This window comes from Astatotilapia calliptera, chromosome 14, assembly GCF_964374335.1.
Source record: "Astatotilapia calliptera chromosome 14, fAstCal68.1, whole genome shotgun sequence".
Lineage (NCBI taxonomy): Eukaryota > Metazoa > Chordata > Actinopteri > Cichliformes > Cichlidae > Astatotilapia > Astatotilapia calliptera.
In genome coordinates, this window is record NC_137435.1 from 21,049,114 (window position 1) to 21,071,925 (window position 22,812).

At 39.9% G+C, this 22,812-nt stretch overlaps 2 protein-coding genes and 1 long non-coding RNA gene across 5 annotated transcripts; 1 reads left to right on the forward strand and 2 right to left on the reverse strand.

Annotated features, from left to right (window-relative positions):
* Nucleotides 1-683: 683 nt before the first annotated feature.
* trappc6bl (trafficking protein particle complex subunit 6B, like) lies at nt 684-4,872 on the reverse strand. 2 transcript variants are annotated; one of them, XM_080288734.1, is made up of 8 exons: nt 4,842-4,872; nt 4,591-4,701; nt 4,213-4,310; nt 3,991-4,058; nt 3,793-3,910; nt 3,159-3,242; nt 2,907-3,000; nt 684-2,032 (listed from the first exon to the last, which is right to left on the reverse strand). In XM_080288734.1, exons 3-8 carry the CDS (start codon nt 4,306-4,308, stop codon nt 1,998-2,000), a joined length of 495 nt encoding a protein of 164 aa, XP_080144860.1. In that variant the 5' UTR covers nt 4,309-4,310; nt 4,591-4,701; nt 4,842-4,872; the 3' UTR covers nt 684-1,997. The 2 variants fall into 2 exon arrangements, with proteins under 2 accessions (XP_080144860.1, XP_026048063.1); XM_026192278.2 differs by lacking the exon at nt 4,842-4,872 and having other exon boundaries at nt 4,591-4,718.
* Nucleotides 4,873-4,890: 18 nt separating this feature from the next.
* bloc1s3 (biogenesis of lysosomal organelles complex-1, subunit 3) lies at nt 4,891-7,564 on the forward strand. Of its 2 annotated transcripts, none has more exons than XM_026193635.2 (5): nt 4,891-5,011; nt 5,127-5,230; nt 5,368-5,542; nt 5,813-5,913; nt 6,903-7,564. In XM_026193635.2, exons 2-5 carry the CDS (start codon nt 5,129-5,131, stop codon nt 7,086-7,088), a joined length of 564 nt encoding a protein of 187 aa, XP_026049420.1. In that variant the 5' UTR covers nt 4,891-5,011; nt 5,127-5,128; the 3' UTR covers nt 7,089-7,564. The 2 variants fall into 2 exon arrangements, with proteins under 2 accessions (XP_026049420.1, XP_080144859.1); XM_080288733.1 differs by having other exon boundaries at nt 4,971-5,011; nt 5,127-5,252.
* Nucleotides 7,565-7,572: 8 nt separating this feature from the next.
* Nucleotides 7,573-10,033, reverse strand: LOC145420032 (uncharacterized). Its single transcript, XR_013901306.1, has 2 exons — nt 9,671-10,033; nt 7,573-8,096 (listed from the first exon to the last, which is right to left on the reverse strand). It is a non-coding gene; the product is annotated as an uncharacterized LOC145420032 (long non-coding RNA).
* Nucleotides 10,034-22,812: the final 12,779 nt, after the last annotated feature.

Below are 22,812 nucleotides of genomic sequence, written 5' to 3' on the forward strand. Positions count from 1 at the left end.
GTGACAAATCCTACTTCCGGGCCTAAAGTAGTCTGCGTTTAATATGGCTTTTGTGTTGTTAACATGTTTAATGTTATGTATTTTCTTCTATATAATCTCAAAAAGCTCCTAAAACAGTCAGTGATCACTGTTGACCTCCCTCGGCTTTTATTACCGCTAATCATTTATAAGCTCAGTTTTTAAAACCTTAGGATGTAACTACAGCCCAGCCCATGCAGCAGTATATGAATGACTAACCTCGTATTGTGGATGGATTATCTCAGTTGTTCTCCTGGCTGAAGTTTGGTCCTTTTACAGCATCCTGCCATGCGATTACATTTGTTCCTGACCACGAGAACACTCACATTAACTTTTATCGAGTGGAAAAAAAGTTAGCTTGTTTATATTATGCTAACATAGCTGAGTCGCTAGCGGTCACGTAGCAAATCATTATATACCAGCTAGCCCAACTTCAGTAACCCTACAAACGTCACTGCTGTTTTAGCTTTCTGTTTTCATTTATGTTGGAAGTGATAACAGAGCTGTACGTTTTCATTTGTTTCCAAAACCCCGCAGTCAGGACATGCTATATTGTATTTAGATAGAAGCTAGCGAGCTAACTTCCTGCTAACTTTAACTCTGTTAAATGTCATAAATTCCATTTTTATGGATGCCTAGATGTTAAACTCAATTGTTACACCTGGTAGAGCAGAACGCTGATCAATTTATTAAAGATGAAAGACTTTAGACAGTTTTTCAACTCTCAGTAATGCCACAGTGATCATTTGATATATGGACCTGCAGCGGAGTTTAGGCCCAGACACGGCTAGTGACGTCAGACTGAACAACCAGATAACAGCTGTATGTGTCCCCCTAGTGGCAGCAACAGTAACAGCCTTTCCCAGAGAAGTGATCATTTTATGGTCTTACATTTTATGTTTAACAAACCTTGTTTTGTTGTTTTCTTGTCACAGCATTTTAAATCCATTCAACAAAGTGGTTTAGTCGGGGGGGAAAAAAAGAATAAATAATAAATATTATCCAACTGCCTGACAACTGTATGATTAACTTTCATTGTAAACCCCAACATGTTTTACAGCTTACTTACTAAATTCCAGGAAAAATGTCACATTTAAATATCAATGCTCTAACAAGAGAAAACACATCCATCATGATGAAAAATAACATAGAAATACATTCAAGTCTACTCCACTCTTAAATGTGAGACCACTACATAGAACAACAAATAAGCTCGTATCATTCCACTTGGAAAAATTGTACAAATTATTGTTCTAGAAACGTATTACATTCACATAACTTGAAGAAACTCAAATATTTCTACCAGTGTATTATTCTAGATTTGCATTTTGCCTTAGAAAAAGTCTAAGTGATTCCCACTACTACATGAAAGACTTCTCTCCTGAAGTCAAAACTAAAAACCAGAGCGAAGCACCAGGAATTGGATACAGCTTTTTCTGTAAAGAACAGTAAGCACTGAATAATGAATGCAATCAGCCAGATGTAATGATTTGCAAAGGTTCATTAGCCACCAATGGAATGGATGCTGAAAAAGATTGCATTAAATGCCATCCACAAAGATGTTTTCTCTTGACTTATGCGGATTGTCCTCCTGTAGTATTTTTGTTTTTTAAACTTTTTCCAATTTTCAGACTAAGCACTGCAACACATTACAAAGAATACATATCCTGTTAATAACTACACATTCACTTTAACTTCATAGTATTCAGTTGGAAGCCAGTGCTTAGCAGATAAAAAAAATAACTTGAGTTGAGAATGTAAAATAAGCAAAAACCGTCAAAACCAGAATCAGTATCCAAAAGGATTTATATTTGAGCCCTGGCTACCTGTTTTTACCAATCAGTTGTACCTGGTGGTCAGCAGAACGTCAGCAGTCCTGCTGGACCCTTTTGTGGATGTTTGATTCGCTTTATGGCTTCACTCATCAGTGGGAAAACAGGAACCATTATTTTCTCTTTTGGCACCATGTGGGCAGAAGATTAGGGCAACTTCTGGATGACCACCTGAAACTTACCTGAGAAGATAAAAATGCATAAAATATTATCCATCTGTACTGTCCTTTAAGGTACAGGACTATGCAAAAGTCTTGAGCCACTCCTCATTTCTTTATATTTTCCTTCCAATTAGACAGACTTTCTTGTAATCTTTTGAAGTTGTCTTGCACAATATAGTTGCCCCGGGTTTTCTCAAGATCTTACAAAGGAATGTTTTTTGTTTGTTAAGCTACTTAAAAGTGACCTGTGACTCATTCAAGCATAAAAATAGCACCTAACTCAACAGATGAATCTGTGTTGTGTCTACACATAACAGCTTGGGAAAGACTTGAAATTGTATTATTCGACACTCTGTTACTAGCAGGCTGTCGTAAAAACTCAATTTAATCCAGTTTCTTTGGCTTAATCTACAAAAAAGTGTTCAAAATAACACAGTTTGACATAAAAAAATAAAAATAAAAAATAAACATTTTTAATTCACACATCACCAGCTGGTAGTATCTCCCCCTTGAGTTTTGAATGTCTTTCAAGAAGCCTGGAGAACTATTCCTGGAGACTACTTACATAAAGAAGTTACAAGCAAGCTTGCCTAAAAGAGTTGGTCATACCAAACTTTGACTTTGCTACTGCACAAACTGTGTTTTCGCTTTATTTCCATGTATGTTTGCACAGGTTTTGCTGCAGCTATTTCCCATTTTCCAAGCAAAATATGAAGAAATGAGGGGTAGCTCAAGACTAGAACTGCTAGTTATGTGTACATTATAAATCTAATTAAACCAGACCTAACAGAAGCTCACAAGTACAGTAACAATGGTTGACTGAAAGGTAATAAGCATGTTAGTCTGACTAACTTTTCCTTACAGTAAAATAATTATGTTTTCACAAAGCACTTACAGGATGGCATGACGGAGACCTCAGCTGTTACCACACTCTCCAAACCCAGATTAGATAGGGCTCCTCTCACCACACCACATGAAAAAGCAAGGTACTGAGACACACACGCACAAATTAGTCTCTATTGCATTATGACATTCAGGTTTTGTTGGCTGTATGCCAAAATACAAACCCTTAAGCACCTAGTGATACTTGTTCTATATGTAGTCTTTAGGAATGCAGGAACATGAGTGTGTCTGTGACTATTCTAACCTTAGGAGCCTGATCAAGGTACTGCTTTCCATTGGACAGCTGGGTCAGCAAATTAAACTTGTTATCCTGCAGAACATAGGTCCCCTGGTGTGGAAAATAAACAAGACATTATATTAAAAGATAACTCATTTTAACCAGCAATACATGTGATTGTATTTCCTGATTGCTGGGAAAGGTTCCTAAGATTTAAGAGTTCAATTTAACATCCATATGAATACAAGGACCCAACAGAAAACTGCACTGTAACAAAATGTTCAATGTTTAGGGTTTTAAAGTTGCAACAATAGCGGATAGACATGAAAGTAAAAGATACAGAATTTTTCAGAGAAAGAACTCCATCTAAGGCCTTTGTTAACTCTCAAGCGCTTTTGTTTATTTACAAGAAAAATCAACAGGACACGTTTAAGTCAACTTTGACACTAAACCTTTTAGAGACGTTTATGTTCTTCATCACAGTAATCATCCACTACAAACAGTGATGCATTGCAAAGTCTCTGTTTCACAAGAGATCAAATTTCCTGTTGTGAAGGCCAAAAACGTCTGTTACAGGATATATAACTGAAGCTTGAACAAACACTACACAAAACCTACTTACTAATTTGGTAGTAACATACTGCATGGTGTAACATTTTACCTGATGATTTGTTCTGAGGTTGTCCACCTGTCTCCTAAACACCTTAGTCCAGAAGTCTTTACAGATAAATTTCATTATATCCAATTCATCCTTAAAGCTGGGAGAGTCCCTGGTCAACCTAGAAAGAGCAAACAAGTGATGAGACACTCACTATAAAGGAAGACTCCACTTAACTCAGCATTTACATGTGTGACTTACCTCTCAATAAGTCCTTGTCCCACTCTGAAGCCCATACCTTCCAGGACAGAAACACAGACTGCTCTGTCCTAAAAAGATAAAATGCAAGCGATTAATTTGAACAGTATATCATGTAAAACTGTGAACATGACGTCACAATATTATAATATAAGGGGGAGCTGTGTTCTAAAACCGGAAAAAATTGTTTTACTACATGACATTATAGGCAACTCCTTAACACACCTTGTTGTCCATGGTTCCTTTGCTGGATTGCTGCTCCTTGTAAACATGTGACACGATCTCCATGTGGAGAAATTCAAACAGAGTCTCGTCCGCCATCCCTGGTGAACACACAATAGTGACAGTCCGATGGCTTAAATGTGCTCCAACAGACAAAACCAGCAATAAATATGAAAATACCGAGCAGCAGCTTAACGGAAGCTAAGATGGTTAGCGCCAAACAGCTAGTACGGTTCACTAACACTGCCCCCCACGCTAAAAATAACTATTTTTTATTACTCCCGTATATGGAAAGTTCTGGAGAAGGAGGTATCATATTAACGTATGTCATACATTTCTTTAATCTAAATTAAACCAGCTGAAATTGTAAATTGACAGTACCTGTAAAGTGACTGTAGCGCACGAAGTCTGCTTCCTGGTTGGCGCTCGATATAACGGCCAGCTCATTCCTTAAGTTGTACACACGCGGAGTTAGGAGTTTCTAACCTAAAACTGGTAACATGGAGAAAACATATGTATTTCATGTGCCACAACAACCAAAATTGTGTGATAAAATTGTTATTAATAAAACAAAACAGTTGTTTTCGTGTAATATGTAATAACAAACGTCCAGCTTCTCCGAAAGCTATTACCAGCCGGCGCTAACTTTCGACGTACGCCGGTGTGATGTACAAACAGACTCGTGAGCGCTATCATCCTATTCTGGGCTGAAACGTCATGTCTTGAATGTCCAATAGGCATGAAACGTCCGTTGCTACTTCCTTGTTGCTCATGTGATTTGTGTTTTGGTCTTTCAGGGAAGGTTTGTGACTTTTATTTTCATTTCAATGAAGTCTGCATTATATAAGACACATTTAATGGCATTGCTATTTCTAGCTGAATAAACCTGAAGTAAGATGTTGTTTATGTTTTCGCAGTCATGGCCGGCAGGTACCCGATAGTGGTCCAGGGCGAAGCGTCTGAAACAGACTCCGATGATGAAGTCTACATCACCTCTCTGACTCCCTCGGTCGGAGCCAAGGTTGTCCTGCATGCGTTATCCTGTATGCGTGGTTTTGAGAGTGATTTATGCACTTCAGCCAGTGACTTAAAATTTAGATTCAGCCATGAATCTACATTTTAATTTATTTTTTGTATCTTTTTTATGGATGCTTTCAGGTTCCAGGGGAGGCGTCTGAAACGGACAGCGAGGGTGACCCGGAGCAGGCTCCTGGGACCCATGACAGCGCTCAGATATTAAAGAGAGACCTCCCTCCTCTAATTGTAGTTAGAGACCACCCTGACATGCACTCCATAGTGGAAGACAGACCGAGCCCCTCACACAGGCCACACGGTAAAGATGAATAAAAACTCCAGTGCTTATTGTGTGAAAGTACGGCCAACCCAATCCAAGACTATGCATACTAGTCTTTTCTTACTAGTTAACAATTTCAAGGTTGTCTCATATGTATCGGCTTTGTTTTAACAACACTGAGATGTGTTGGACAGTTTTGAGAGGATTTGGAAGTGGGCCTTTACAGTGTCTCGTCACAAATTTAAAAGTGAACTTAAAGACCAATCTAGTTTTGCTCTGAGTAACTTCAGCACATAATTCTGTTTTCAGGTGAGACCCTGTTACAACAAAAGCTGCAGGAGTCTAACAGCCGACTGTATGCTGATGTGGGACAGACACTACAACAAGTCTATGGCAGTGCCAGCAGGGAGGTAGGTTGATATTTATCCATCCATTCGCTTCCGCTTATCCTTTTCAGGGTCGCGGGGATATGTATTTAGACAAGTAAAACAAGTAAATCTTCATTTTTCAAATATTCCAAATATAAAATAATGCTATATACAGTTTACAGAAGACATTAGAAGTGAAACTAGTCCAAATCTCATAAGGAAAAGTTATGAAGGATGATGGTCACAAGTTGAAAGGACTTCCTATGGAGTTCTGTGGTGCATAATGCTTAAAAGTGTATTTTACTGAACATGCTCCTGTGACTCTTCAAGCGCGATATGTAGAGGGTGCTAAAAGACTGTCCATTATTGACTTTAACTTGGCCTGCCCTCCTGGTTTTTTTCTAAAAGCTGTATCAGAGAGTCTCCACACTCAGAACATTACTGTCTTGGTGGATCCATTTACTGAGTCCGTCATTATCCGCTACCCTCAAACCAACTCTGCATCACACCACAGAATAGAGGATGTCACTGGCCACCACAGACTTATAAAATATCCTGAGCTTTGTCCAGTAGATGTTAAAGGGCCTCAATCGTCTGAGAAAATAGAAATGGCTTCTGTCCGATTAATTGACAATGTGAGCACCGTGGTGTTGGTCATCCTCTACTGTTTCGGCACAGACCCTATGAAGGGGAATAGGGTTGTTTGCAAAGGTAAGTTGCAGATGGTTTTGCTTACACGACGTCACAAGGTTCTTCAGTTCTGTACTCTTCCTCATTGCCGTCTATTACCCATACATCCTACTACTGTAGAGTTATCAGAAAATTTCTGAAGGTAGTAGATGTCTGTGAAGTAGGGCGAAGAGAAAGGGAGAGAGGACGGTCTCCCGTGGATAATACAGTGATACTTCAAATGATAAAAAGTAGAACAGATGTAAATATTTTGTCTGACTAGTAGTTAACTCGCTGATTACATAGATTCTGCAAATTCAGAATATTAAGTTATCTGGCTTTTTCTTTTTTTTATGTGAAAGGTGCGCAGTGCAACATCACAGCTGAATGCATCGCAGAGCGCCATCATCAACGCGTCCCACAGCATCAGATTAATCCTGGACGACCTGAAGGCTGTTTCTGAAAAGATTGACATCATCACCAGCTATCAGATATTGCCTGATATAAACATTAATCATTTAAATAATTCTACTGCTCCTGCACCTTAAATTGTTTCTTTCAAAACAAACATATTGTGATGTTTGATCATTGTTATGGGTATATTTTCTCCGAATACCAGAGTGAGCTGGACAAAATAACACGCTGGCTTCTTTATCTAAAAAAATGCAGTACGTGTACATACATGGATTTAACAATCACACACTACACCTGTTCTAATGCTAGCCGTCCTCGTTAATGGAGTTACGATAGTTCTGTCATTTCTTGATTTGCAGAGTTACACTTGGATTTATATTTTACATAGAACTGGAGAGGATCCACTTGTTCCCTCCAACACTGTTTTTATGTCACTATTTGATGATTTTTTTATGAGGCACATCCTGTTCTTTCCCTGCTGTTTGCCAGTCCTCTGTGATGGGTCAAAGAAGTAGGCTTGCAGCTATAAATAAAAAATTGGGTTATTTCTTCCTGTGTATATAAAAAATGAATGTTTGCTTCAAAAAATAAATGCAAATATACACCTGAATACTGCTCTGTTGGTGTGCAAAGACAAATTTATTTGCAAAATTCAGTTTACAAAACCACATCAAACAAGCAGGAAACATCCATACAGTATAAAAGCAATGTTCTTTGATCCTGTTGATTTTCTAATAATTGCAGTGTAATTCTCTACAATTCTTAATGAATCTGGAAATAAAGTGGTAACATTGCAGACGCAATTTGCAAAGAAAGATCATATGCGGAACATCTGTCACTTTGTGCAATTGAACTTCTGTAATTACAGCTGCGGCTTTATATAAGTGATTACCAGTAAATTATTCTCCTTAATATCAATAATGTAACACAAACATTATCAAAAGACAGGACTCTTGCAAGAGCTATAAATCCTTCTGTTTGGTGTGTTTGTAGTTGCATCAGACAGGGGTGTAGATGTACACTAACACCACAACCAGCAGGTTGAGCACTGTGCCCACAATGCCCACAAGGCCGAGCAGGTGATCAGGGTCAACCTTGCACATTACTGACTGATGATTTGCACATACAAGATCGTCCGACACCTGAAAGACAGAGATGTACAGTAAAGTGAGTCGCCGCTGTGCAGAATGGAAACAGAGTAGGGAAAGCACAGGTATGTATGGGGTTTTTATGTTTAATATATTTACTGCTATTAGTCAGTTGACTGTATTGAAGAGGATTTATGAATGGGGTTATATATATATAATAAACAAATGATCTGTTTTGGAAGTATTTTTTTTATCTCTGCATTATTGTACCCACATTATCATTAATATAGTCCTTTTTTTTAAATGCTTATAAAATTGTGATATATTTGTTATATTTGTTACAACTTTAGCCGCCCTCTTGGCCAGATCTCTCTTAAAAAACACTTTTAATCTTAAAGAGACTTTTTACCCAGATAAATAAAAGATATAAAAGTCACTTTGCCAAAAACCGATTGCAGCTTCTACTTTGTGTTTGGGATGTTCTCTCTGGCTCAATCATCATTAATAAGAGATATGTTGGACTTATTTTTGACAGATTGTAGGCCATCTATCTATAGAATAGAATCTACCAGTAAGGGTCTTATACTATGAGATAGCGCAGGAATTTACATATTTACAACAGTTGTAAAAAACGCAGAATGAAAAAATAAAGTTACTTAAAAACAGTAAAAACAGCTAGCACTGTGTAAGAGAGAAGTGCAAATTGAATAATAAATAATTTGTACACTATAAATCTATGACAAACAGCTCCATGAAGGTATAATACAAAATTATGTTTGGGATCCGATGCTTGACAGCTGTTCACCAATCAGAATAAAGAGTTATTATACAGATTTATAGAGAACAGCAGGAATGATTTCCTGAAGCATTCATTATGGCAGCGAGGTTGAATCAGCCTGAAGGAGGAGTAGGAGCTCTTCTGCCTCAGAAGTCTGGACTTAGATTTAATTATACCCAAAATGTAACACTTTAAATTCCTGCACTAATTTTGGAAGATGTTAAATTTTTGATAGAGCTGAGCTGTATTTATTTTACCTTCTTCTCCCACAACGAAAAGTCAAGATTTCTATTGGATGTGACATATATCAGCCACCAGATGGCGTCATTGTCACATGCATTACACCAGCCACAAACCAGACCTCTGATCAAATAAAACATTTCTATTCGGTTCTATTCCGTTCCTTGTAATTAGCTCCACATCTGGACACATTTCATGTCCCGAAAAGTTTTACATTTGATAAAGTTGTATCTAAGTTTTTTTGTTTGTTTTATTAGACATGCAGTAAGAAGTATTATATTCTTTTTTTGTATCTATGATTTGTTCACATGTAGGTTTGTATCTGTACACATTTTATGTCCCACTTGTATTGAATATAATAAATATGTCTCATGTAAGTTATTTGACCCATATGAGCTATTCAATTACATTCTGTCATTTGCACTCAGGTGCCTATTAGCACACACTTTAGTTTCTTTCTCTGTCTTTTAAAAGGGATATCTTAAAAAAAAAAACAGTCTTGAGGAGTTAAAATTTTTATTTATTTAATATATTTTGTTCTTAAAGTTTATAAACATAAGTCACCTTTCCTTTGGGGAAAATAAAATACTCATAATTTTGTGCACTTTACCTCTCTGGTGTTTCTTTCTGGTGTTCTCTTTCCTCTGTCGTCCCTTGGCTCCAAACCGGGCTCCATTTTTCACGCTTCAGAATCCCTCAGAGAGCAATAAAAACTACTTCGACGTCAATGACAATCCACTCCCAAAGCAAATAGATCCAAATGTTCACAGAGATGACGACTGGCAGGACTGCGTGCGCGACCGGTTGCTCTCAGATTTAAAGCCACTTGTATCCTCCTCTCCCAGGGCTCCGAGGACCCACAGGTCTTGTAATGTGAGCGAATAAAGAGATGCTGGTTTTTCTGGTTTTGTTTTGTGCGTCGTGCATCACAGACTGCTACACAAGGCCAAGAAGCTGCTCAGCTGCTCTGCCACTATTTCTGTGTCAGGTCATGTAAAGTTGGCTTGCTGCTGCATGAGTGTGTGGATGTGTGTGGATGTGTGTGTCCACTGGGTAATGTTACCATGGGAGTCAAGGGCCTCAAATATTTCATGGTGACATCACAGATTTCACTTGCATTCATGTATGAGTATGATAGATAAGTCTGCTTTTTTTATCTGAGGATTCGTGAATGAATAATGTTTAAGAACACTTTAGAAATGCAATATTTTGGGGATGTTTCAATCTACCAGCTGCTGTTGCTTGAAAACATCCCCTTCTTTAAGTGCCGTTGCTTCCTTAGTACACTGGTCTTCATTTTGCACCTTAAACTATGAAGGTGAAAGGAGCAGATATACACAGCCTAGTGCAGATTGCCATCACGAGCAGTTTTTGCCGCTGATGAACCTCTGAAATAAAGATCCACTGGGGGTGTATTTCAACCCGAGGTGAGGTGTCAATTAGGGTCGTGGTCTAACTCCTTCAGGCCTTGTTACTTAAACCAAATGCAACCACAAGAGACAGTATCTAACCAGTCGCACGTTTGGTCACTGATTCTGCTCTTACTTAAATCAATCCTAAATAAATTCATATGCTTTAAATGTGCAAGTATATAGAAATCAGATGAGTGCTGACATGAGAACACTTGCATTAATAATTAATCATCTGGATCTGGTTAACAGTAATGCAGTCCAACCATAAATGTATGGCAACAAAGAAACTGAATATGCCTAATAAACATGCTATTTTGTGTAGACAATGTGCACTTTTCTTCTATTTTATCGTATCAATCTTTAACAAATTTACAATACTTGACTAAAAATGTTGAGAGTTGTTACATCTTTCACATTTATATTTTTCCTGTGGCCGTGTGTCCTTGCTTCCCGATTGATGGCATGGATTTTATAATGGGCAATGACATTGCAGGTGGGAAGGTTTATCCTACCCCAGAGGTCACGAAGACTCCTGACCTCAGGCCTTTGTCAGATGCTTTAAGCCGGCACCACCCGGATGTATTTCCTGTAGGTGTTCTTACCTGGTCACACGCCCATCGGCAGGGAGAAGTGGTTGACTTGTCAGAGTCGGTGGTTGGCTCTATTTTGGAAAAGGATGTGATGCCCTCCGAGGAGGAGGCAGGTCCTGATGCCAAGGAACTGGCTCAAGAGGTAGCTGAGCCTGCTCCTGAACCCGCAGCCCCCCGCTCCTCACGCGGGAGGCCCTTATGATTGCTCAGAAAGAGGACCTGTCATTAGCCAAATGTTTTGCTGCCGTAGATGAGAGTGATGGTCCGACAGGAGACAGGAAGCAGACATTTTTTGTTTGTGATGGATTGTTAATGCGCAGGTGGACCTCAAAGCCAGGGGAGGACTGTAGTGTGGTCCAACAGATAGTGGTCCCGGCTAGTTTGCGTCAGCATGTGCTACAATTAGCCCATGATCATTCATGGTCAGGACATTTGGGGATAACTAAAGCATATGACCATATTCTGCAGCACTTCTTCTGGCCGGCAGATGTTGCAAGGTATTGTAATACCTGTCACACGTGTCAACTAGTGGGCAAACCAAACTGTGCCCCCGCCCCACTATGTCCAATACCTGCTGTTGGTGAGCCATTTGAACACGTTTTGGTCGATTGTATTGGTTCGTTGCCAAGAACACGGGCAGGTAATCAGTTTTTATTGACCATAATGTGCTTATCCACGTGGTTCCCTGAAGCAATTCCTCTGCGGAGGATCACCACTGCAAACATTACTAAGGCACTAATCAAATTTTTTACTACCTTTGGTCTCCCAAAAACAGTACAAACAGACCAGGGAACTAACTTCTATCCCGAGCATTTAAACTGACTTTAATCTCCCTTGGCATTTCTCATTCTGTGTCCAGTGCTTATCACCCAGAGTTGTAAAAAAAAAAAAATGTTTATCATTAGAGAAAAAATTACCAGTAATCATCCCACAGATGTAATATTATCTACAGCTACTCTTAGTACCATTGATGTTAAGTTAGACTCTTTTTCTCTAATTGATCTTTCTGAGTTAACTTCAATAATTACTTCCTCCAAGCCATCAACGTGTCTTTAGTCCTGCCATTAATTAATTCTTCGATCTTAAATATGATCAACCTATCTCTAATAATCAGCTATGTACCACAGGCCTTCAAGCTAGCTGTAGTTAAACCTTTACTCAAAAAGCATCTCTAGACCCAGCAGTCTTAGCTAATTATAGGCCAATCTCCAACCTTCCTTTCATATCAAAAATCCTTGAAAGAGTAGTTGTCAAACAGCTAACAGATCATCTGCAGAGGAATGGTTTATTTGAAGAGTTTCAGTCAGGTTTCAGAGCTCATCACAGCACAGAAACAGCTTTAGTGAAGGTTACAAATGATCTTCTTATGGCCTCTGACAGTGGACTCATCTCTGTGCTTGTCCTGCTAGACCTTAGTGCAGCATTCGATACTGTCGACCATAATATCCTATTAGAGCGATTAGAACATGCTGTAGGTATTACAGGTACTGCACTGCAGTGGTTTGTATCATATCTATCTAATAGACTCCAATTTGTTCATGTAAATGGAGAGTCCTCTTCACACACTGAGGTTAATTATGGAGTTCCACAGGGTTCAGTGCTAGGACCAATTCTGTTTACATTATACATGCTTCCCTTAGGCAGTATCATTAGAAGACATAGCATACATTTTCACTGCTATGCAGATGACACCCAGCTCTATCTGTCCATGAAGCCAGATAACACACACCAATTAGTTAAACTGCAGGAATGTCTTAAAGACATAAAGACCTGGATGGCCGCTAACTTTCTGCTTCTTAATTCAGATAAAACTGAGGTTATTGTACTCGGGCCTGAAAAGCTTAGAAATATGGTATCTAACCAGATTCTTACTCTGGATGGCATTACCTTGGTCTCCAGTAACGCTGTGAGGAACCTTGGAGTCATTTTTGACCAGGACATGTCCTTCAATGCACATATTAAATAAATATGTAAGACTGCGTTCTTCCATTTGCGCAACATCTCTAAAATTAGAAATAGCCTGTCTCAGAGTGACGCTGAAAAACTAGTTCATGCATTTATTACTTCCAGGCTGGACTACTGTAATTCATTATTATCAGGATGTCCAAAAAACTCACTGAAAAGCCTTCAGTTAATCCAAAATGCTGCAGCAAGAGTCCTGACAGGGACTAGAAAGAGAGAGCAGATTTCTCCTGTTTTGGCTTCCCTTCATTGGCTTCCTGTTAAATCCAGAATTGAATTCAAAATCCTGCTCCTCACATACAAGGTCTTAAATAATCAGGCCCCATCTTATCTTAATGACCTTGTAGTACGTCTGTGAAGGTTCTCAGTCATCCAGGTCATCGTAGTCAAAGGAGCTTGCAAAGAAAAGCGTCTGGACTTCTTTAAGTTGCTTGAAGACGTTTCACCTCTCATCCGAGAAGCTTCTTCAGTTCTAAGGTCAAATGGTGGAGAGTCCCAGATATAAACCTAGTGGGAGTGACCCCCCACAGAGGGAGAAAAGGACCCCCTGATGATCCTCTAATCGCCTGAGCCAAGGTGGGAAACTGGGCGTGGGTCCCAATCAGCCAGAGTTTCGGGTGTGTTCATTGTGAAACCTGGCCCCACCTTATCATGCGAATTCCTGAGGTCAGATGGCCCAGGATGTGAGTGGGCGTTAAGGCGTCTGGGAAGGGATCTCAAAACTGGATTATAGATTATAATCCAAAACTGGATTATAGATGGCAGAGAGTTGACCATCTATAGAGGCAGAGAGCGACCATCTTTGAACAGAGGCGGGGGTTTACGACACCAACTCTCTGCCATCTATAATCCAGTTTTGAGATCCCTTCCCAGGATCATCAGGGGGTCCTTTTGTCCCTCTGTGGGGGGTCACTCCCACTAGGTTTATATCTGGGACTCTCCACCATTTGACCTTAGAACTGAAGAAGCTTCTCGGATGAGAGGTGAAACGTCTTCAAGCAACTTAAAGAAGTCCAGACGCTTTTCTTTGCAAGCTCCTTTGACGACCTTGTAGTACCATATCGCCCTATTAGAGCACTTCGCTCTCGCTCTGCAGGCCTACTTGTTGTTCCTAGAGTATTTAAAAGTAGAATGGGAGGGAGAGCCTTCAGTTTTCAGGCCCCTCTTCTGTGGAACCAGCTTCCAGTTTGGATTCGGGAGACAGACACTATCTCTACTTTTAAGATTAGGCTTAAAACTTTCCTTTTTGCTAAAGCATAGTTAGGGCTGGACCAGGTGACCTGAATCCTCCCTTAGTTATGCTGCAATAGACATAGGCTGCCGGGGATTCCCATGATGCATTGAGTTTTTCCTTTCCAGTCACCTTTCTCACTCACTATGTATTAACAGACCTCTCTGCATTAAATCATATCTGTTATTAACCTCTGTCTCTCTTCCACAGCATGTCTTTTATCCTGTCTTCCTTCTCTCACCCCAACCGGTCGCAGCAGATTGCCGCCCCTCCCTGAGCCTGGTTCTGCCGGAGGTTTCTTCCTGTTAAAAGGGAGTTTTTCCTTCCCACTGTTGCCAAAGTGCTTGCTCATAGGGGGTCATATGATTGTTGGGTTTTTTTTCTCTGTATCTATGAAGCGCCTTGAGGCGACTTATGTTGTGATTTGGCGCTATATAAATAAAATTGAATTGAATTGAATTGAAAGTTGTAGGGTGCACGTGAGCGTTGGCACCAAACACTTAAGGCCATGCTGAAAAAGTACTGCCACGACTCGGGCAGAAGTTGGGATGAGGGTGTCCCCTTTGTGGTGTTTGCGATATGCGATGCTAAGCAGGAGTCCGTGGGGTTCAGCCCAGCTACCCTTGTGTTTGGCCGTGATGTGTGGTGCCCACTAAAGGTGTTGAAAGAGAGGTTCCTTAGCGGGGGTGTCCCAAAAATAACGTGGCAGATTTTGTGAAGACGTGTAGGGATCGCAGGTAACGTGCTACCTCATTAGCAAAAGAGGCCCTGTGTGCATCCCAGGCAAGCATGAAGAAATGGTATGACAGAAAGGCTGTGAAAAGACATTTTCAAACTGGAAACAAAGTTTTAGTGTTTCTACCGGTTCTCGGTTCTGCCCTTTCAGCCCGTTTTGCGGGACTATATGTTATAGTAAGGAAGGTGTCTGAAACAAATTATGTCCTCAGTACCCCAGAACGCAGGAGGAAAACTCGCCTGTGCCACATTAACATGTTGAAACCCTACTATGATAGAGAAGTCCATGAGATTGTTGCCAGCACAGCAACCTACAGTTCTCAAAGGAGCTTGCAAAGAAAAGCGTCTGGAATTCTTTAAGTTGCTTGAAGACGTTTCACCTCTCATCTGAGAAGCTTCTTCAGTTCTAAGGTCAAATGGTGGAGAGTCCCAGATATAAACCTAGTGGGAGTTTCCCCCCACGGAGGGACAAAAGGACCCCCTGATGATCCTCTAATCGCCTGAGCCAAGGTGTGAAACTGGGTGTGGGTCCCATCAGCCAGAGTTTCGGGTGTGTTAACACACCCGAAACTCTGGCTGATGGGGACCTGGGATGGGGACCTGGGAAAGCAGGTGGGTTTTGGGCAGGTTTGCCCGGTGGAGGCGAAAGTCGAGGCTGTCCTCAGCTACCCGGCCACAACCACTACGAGGGAGCTAAAGCGGTTCTTGGGCATGACTGCAAACTATCGCTGTTTTTGCAAGAACTTTGCAGTAGTTGTGGCCCCTTTGACGAAGCTATGTAGCCCCAAAATCCCTTTTGAGTGGTCAGGGGAATGCCAGCATGCATTTGAGTCTGCAAAATCTCTCCTTTGCAGCGCCCCGGTTCTGGCAGCCCCCAAATTCTCTCAGCCTTTTAAACTGGAAGTTGACGCCAGTGCCACCAGAGCTGGTGCAGTGCTGTTACAGGATGATGCAGAGGATGTGTGTCACCCAGTCTGCTACTATTCTGTAAAGTTCAAGCGCCATCAGCTAAACTATTCCACCATAGAGAAAGAAGCTCTAGTGCTTCTTCTTCGTCTTCTTCAGTCAAGTTTAACGGCAGCTTGCATCTAAGCTCTAGTGCTGCTCTCCTCCTCCGTCTTTATTGCCCCTCCCCTGTTTCTCTCTGTCCCTGCCTTCTCCTTTAGAACACACCTGCTGCTCATCTGCCCTCGTTTACCACCAATTACCCTCCAGAGGTGATATAAGCTGGAGGAGAGCAGTGTGGGTGTGGGGTGCTGGTCAGTGTGTGAGTCTGGTCTAGGTGTGGAAAAGGCCTGCTGTGTGTGACCAGCCCCACCGTGCGTGGCTTGTTGTGAGTAGGTCAACTGGGCAGTGGTTTTGCTTAAGTGACGGTGGCCTCCATTTCTTGGTTTGGCCTGCCTGGTTATTGCTAATAGCAGCGTTGCTGTCTTTTTCTGTTGAATCCTTGTTGTTTTCTTAGTTGAAGTTACTGCTTATATGATTATTGGGTTAATTAATTATAATAAAGATTTATTTTCTGTTAAACTCCTCTGCCTGGTGTCCTTTTCATTTCAACCCGGATCCAACTGTTACTATCTCCCACCCCCTTCGCGTAGCTGTCATGTGGGGACGTAACTTTAGCATAATTACTGTTTACCTTTTCCTTTGCTAAGACAGACTTAGCAGACCTTACAGGGAGTGAGAAAAGCGATCCCATTAATTGATCAGGGGCTCTCCTAGGAAACAAATTACACAAGAATAATGAGACCCAAGAGATGTGAAATCTGCAATCTTTAGGTGAGGAACAAGCTTTACAGCGAAAGACTCATTTCTTCCACCTCTAAATATCTATTATCTGTCTCTCCTCAGTGTGTGTGTTGGTTTGTTTGAGTGTGTGTATTCATCAGTCACAGCTGTGCTGACTGAGCTTCAGGCTTTGAAGACTCATGAGTGATAAGTAATTTGGAACGGGGGCAAACACTAAAAAAACACCACAAAACTGCAACTGCAAAGTAATGAGAGAAAAACAGCATTACCGATGAGCGTCACGTCCCCCTATAATTCCTGCGACAGCTCACTGCATTATTAAACCAAATGTGCTAAATAGCATTAGAAATTTGAACCTTTTAAGTTTTCTTTCCGTAACCCTTCTGATAACGCTTTATTATCAGCTAACAGTGTCGTTATGTAAGTTCGAATACGAAATAGCCTTCTCAATTAAACACTCTTTTCAAAATGACAACATTGCAATTTTACAGATTGGAAATTTAAACATGAAACAGCTTTAAACATTTAAATGTTAAACATATACATTAACAATACATTAAAATCCTGTACTGTTGCACAGGGTTCTGTAAGGTCAAACCAAGGAAAACTGTTGTTTTATGACATTTTTAAACTTTGAAACTGTACACAAAATGTGTATTTTTATGGGACAGTGGTGACAGAGTCCAAAGCTGACCTTTCAGAGGTCAGAGGGCGCTTTGACACAGACTCAATATCCTCACCTGCAACCACAAGCACCTGAAATATGACCAAACCATCTAAACATTAAGGGCTCATCATGTTAGCTAGATTAGCTGCCATTTAAGTGGGTTTGGGAAACACAGTTCCACACACTAAAGGTTTCCTACCACAGCTTTAAATACGCTGACTAATTTCCACTAAAGAAATTGTTTTTGTTTTCCGTTTAAAGTATTCATTGAAGTTGAATTTTGGAGAGTAGGTCGGGGGAATTCTCTTATTAGGTAGCACTGAGGAAAGGGTTTAATGGTTGTAATGGTCATACACGGTTATGTAATAAATCCCAGCAGTTCCAAAATGTTCTGGTGAATTTTACTTTCAATAAAATATATTAAATCATAATGACTGTTATGTTTGTATGTCTTAGGTTAAATGTGATAATATATGTAAGAGTTTAAATAATGCACTCTCCCTGTATTGTGAAACAAGGCTTTGACTGAGGATTAATCATCAGTTTGGCTATTTACTCTCTTTAATTGATCTGTAGCTTAAAATTCAGCACAGACTCTTAGTATGAGGAAATTCTTGACCTAGGTAAACGCTGATCTGTACTCCATACTGTGGTTTGTGTGTTTTAAGAACAAGAAAAAAGAAAGGAACTCTGTGTGTTCCCCTATTGGTTTAGAGCCTCGTAGCAGTAAAAGTATCAACTCTTGATTTTATCTGGGGGAAAAGGACAGCAAAGACGCCCTGGGCCAGAAAAGGGCCTGTGAAGATAAACACCATAGGACCGACCTGATCATGAAGTTTCTAAAAGGTAATCAGTAAGTGTGTTCTAAGAAATATTTATTATTATTATTATTATTATTATTATTATTATTATTATTATTATTATTCTATTATTATTCTATTATTTAAATAGAAGTAGACAAAGTAGTAGTATTGAGATATTAACATCATGATCATAAGTTAGTAATGTTAAGGTTACATTTTCTGATTTTTACATACAGAATGTATAAGCTAATCTATGCTTTAATTACATGTACACCCAAATAACTATTGGTATATTAGCATTAAACACGAATGAGCTACTGTGTGACCCCTGTTAAGAACTGCATTTTATGTTAGAGTTTTAACAAATCAGTTCAACAATAGCGATTAGCTTACAATAATCTGTTTATTTCTCTTCTTGCTCCAAGTGGGAAATGTTCTGAAGTTTGAAAGTAGAATATGATGTAAATAACTTAGATCTTGTCAGACACACTGTAACTTGCACATTAAACAGCAACCTAAGTGCATTCAAAATGGCTTGGAGATAATAAACATGAACCTAAAAGTACATGACTCAGTGGGTATATTCCTTCCAGGCTGGGCGAATTTGTGAAGGAATTGTTACACTCAACAGGCAAGTAGGACATTATATTACTGTTTACATAAAACATCTTTTCTTGTTTCACTGACAATGGCTTGAGGCTCGCAGCCAGAGATGGGGTTCATGCTTGAACTGGCAAACTAACTAAAGGCTAAAATAGGAACACATCAAACAACGGACCAAGGCACTGAGGAGAGAGCATAAATGTTTGTGGTGCAGAGGGTAAGACAGAATGGTAACAGAGAAATCAGACACTTTATTATTAGATCACACTGGATTATACATTGGAGCTGTGGTCACAGCTATGCTGGAGACCACAGACTGGTGTGTATGAGACTGTTAGGGCATGTATTGGTGTGTGTGTGTGTGTGTGTGTGTGTGTGTGTGTGTGTGTGTGTGTGTGTGTGTGTGTGTGTGTGTGTGTGTGTGTGTGTGTGTGTGTGTGTGTAGAGGGCAGCACCCATATTAGTTAGCTCAGTGGCTGTCTCATGGGGTGCCCGAGGACACACTGTTAGTTTATATGGCTGGCTGAACATGGCTGCACACAACAGCACAGGTCTGCCAAAGCAGCTACTTAAAAAAAGCTCTACTATGTGGGTGATAACCTTATTTTCTGACTCCTAGTGCATTTAAGATAACACAATTAGGATACATCCTACAGACAAACCAGAAGAATAAACCAGAAAGAAAGAAACCCAGAGGACCTAAAGTTAACACAGTACCAAACCACCAAGCTGAATATGGCTGATAAAAAGTGAAACTTTAAATTCACAGCCAGACTAGATTTTTCATTTAGTTATTCCAAGTCATTTAAAGGAGCCTTACTAAATTGGAAAAAAGAATATGGAGGAGTTGCGGTGGCCCCTGACTTTCTTTTCAGATTTCCTATTACAAGGATAGATTTTAATCGAGTTATCCAGAAAACATCTCTGAGTATTTAGGAATGAACAGAAATAATGTAAAATTATTTTGTAAAAAAAAGCTAAATCATTTAAAAGCAAGGTATTAAATATGTAAATTAAATATGTAAATATGATGCATTTCTCACTTCTGTTCTTCATTCCAGCATTGGAAAAATGTCTGCAGTCCCTTCCAATTTTTTTCCAATTTCCATGGTCTAGTGAATCCTACAGATAGACTCTTCTTCTGCAAAATGTGTAGCCCCTCTTATTTTGCTGATTGCGTATGTCATGGGAAATTAAATTCTCAAAGATTGTATCATATCTTTCTTTTAACAGTTTCATCAGAAATTTGCAAAATGGTGCAACTTTATTTCTTTTATTTGATGGTTTAACTTCCTGATAAAAAGCCACTATGAATTGTGGGGTAATGGTTCAAGACGTCACCAGTTTGAATGACCAGCAATATCTTATTTGAGTTCATCAGTTAATTCACTCAGAAAATAATTTGCAGTCAAATGATTATTTACCCATGCACCAGGAGCTTTCTCACCCTTTTCCTCTGGGTGGAGTTGTGCTGCATCTAACACAGAAAATACTGTACAACTGCAATCTGTTATGCACAAATGGGCAAAGAAATTCAGCTTGCCCATGCAAATGTGTGTGTATTTTTTATTTTTGTCTTCAGTCAGTTATTTTGGTTCTAACATAACCTGACATTCTTCAGCTTTGCTGCTCAGAAATAACAATATCATTTCAGTGATCCTCCAGATTATTGTCTCTTGTCTAGCCTCAGCCAGCCTGGATACAATGTATTCTGAAAATCAATTCAGCTCATGCAGCATAAAAAAAAAAGCATGAGATCAGTGCTTGCAAGTCAGTGACGAGCTCAGACTCAAAATGAGCATTTTTGAATATGGACTCATTTGCTTGTCTGAACCTCATGGTTTTCAATACTGAGTCAACAATTACTGCCTGGAGCATTAGACAGAAGTCCCACTTGTTTTTCCTATGGTGCTGAAGAGTATTCCCATTCTACACTACAAGCAATAATGAGTTTGAGGTGCATTGTTAAAAAGAAAGTGTGTGCATATGTGCGCGTGTGTTTGTACATTGAGAAGATTGTATGGTTGTCTGTAGGGACAGCAGATGGCCAGGATTCACCCTCCAGGCTCTACCCTCTCATTGGTCCACTTAGAAATCAGCCTGTCATGTTAAAACTGGTCTCAACTGAGAAACTGAACTGCATTCAGACACTGAAGATAAAGCCCAGCTACTGGACCAAGGCATGGCCACTTTCCAAATATAAATTTTTTACTCTCAGTATATTGTCTTCATTAGTTGCTGCACACTAACAGTTAGATTTTAAATCCCAATATGCAACATTTCAGTATTATATGACATGTTAGGTTAAATATAGATATTACATATATTTCATCTGTTTGAGTCTTGTGCTATTTTTGTTTAGAAGGACCCTGAAATACAGGGTGGGTCATTTATATGGATACACCGCAATAAAATAGTCACGGGAAAATGTTTAAATAGAGATTACTAACACATTTATATGTAAATATATATTAGCCACCTAGTTAAAAAATGTTTCTGCCATAGAACGACGGTTTGAAGTATACAGGGTGGGCCATTTATATGGATACACTGTTATAACATGGGAATGGTTGGTGATATTAAAGTCCTGTTTGTGGCACATTAGTATATGTGAGGGGGGAAACTCCTCAAGATGGGTGGTGACCATGGTGGCCATTTAGAAGTCGGCCATCTTGGATACAACTTTTGTTTTTTCAATAGGAAGAGGGCCATGTGACACATCAAACTTATTGCTAATGTCACAAGAAAAACAATGGTGTGCTTGGTTTCAACGTAACTTTATTCTTTCTATTTACAAGTTTCTGACCACTTATAAAATGTGTTCAATGTGCTGCCCATTGTGTTGGATTGTCAATGCAACCCTCTTCTCCCACTCTTCACACACTGATAGCAACACCGCAGGAGAAATGCCAGCACAGGCATCCAGTATCCGTAGTTTCAGGTGCTGCACATCACGTCTCTTCACACCATAGACAATTGCCTTCAGATGACCCCAAAGGTAAAAGTCTAAGGGGGTCAGATCGGGAGACCTTGGGGGCCATTCAACTGGCCCACGACGACCAATCCACTTTCCAGGAAACTGTTCATCTAGGAATGCTCGGACCTGGCACCCATAATGTGGTGGTGCACCATCTTGCTGGAAAAACTCAGGGAACGTGCCAGCTTCAGTGCATAAAGAGGGAAACACATCATCATGTAGCAATTTCAAATATCCAGTGGCCTTGAGGTTTCCATTGATGAAGAATGGACCCACTATCGTTGTACCCCATATACCACACCAAACCATCACTTTTGTTGGTCCAACAGTCTTGGAGGGATCCATCCAATGTGGGTTAGTGTCAGACCAATAGCGGTGGCTTTGTTTGTTAACTTCACCATTCACATAAAAGTTTGCCTCATCACTGAACAAAATCTTCTGCGTGATTTTTTGCGAGAATGTCTCACGACAGTGCGCCGTTAGTGACAACAGCTGTCTGCAGATCAACAATGGATCACACATCGATTGTGGGAGAGAGTATGAGCGTGCAGCGTTTAAAGCGTGGAAGTACTGACCTTACTTTGAGTTTGATTCCATAAAAAGTGACAAAAACATTAGCGTCCATCGTGCGTGGGAAGAAAACTTCTTTTTACAGCGAAAAAAACCTAAACTTCCAAGCAAGCACCGAGTGCGCAACGACGTAATGGGAAATTCACAGAGAAACTCGCGGATTCTTCAACTGACCGCGGCACACCTGCACCAGGGTAAACCTCCGCCTACCGCAGTCCTGCTTTACAGGTGAAAATAGAGCAACAGGACCGCTGAGTCTTTGACTTTATTTATTTTCTGCTGTGTTTTACTTGCATTTATTTGAAAGACTGAGTGTAAACACAAAAAATATTTTTATTTTATGTGCTGGAATGTGCAGAAAATAGGTTTAAATGTTAAACTAATTTATTCAAGTCAGAGAATGTTGCATATAATTACATTTTTGCTTGATGCATAAAGTTAAAAGATTAAAAC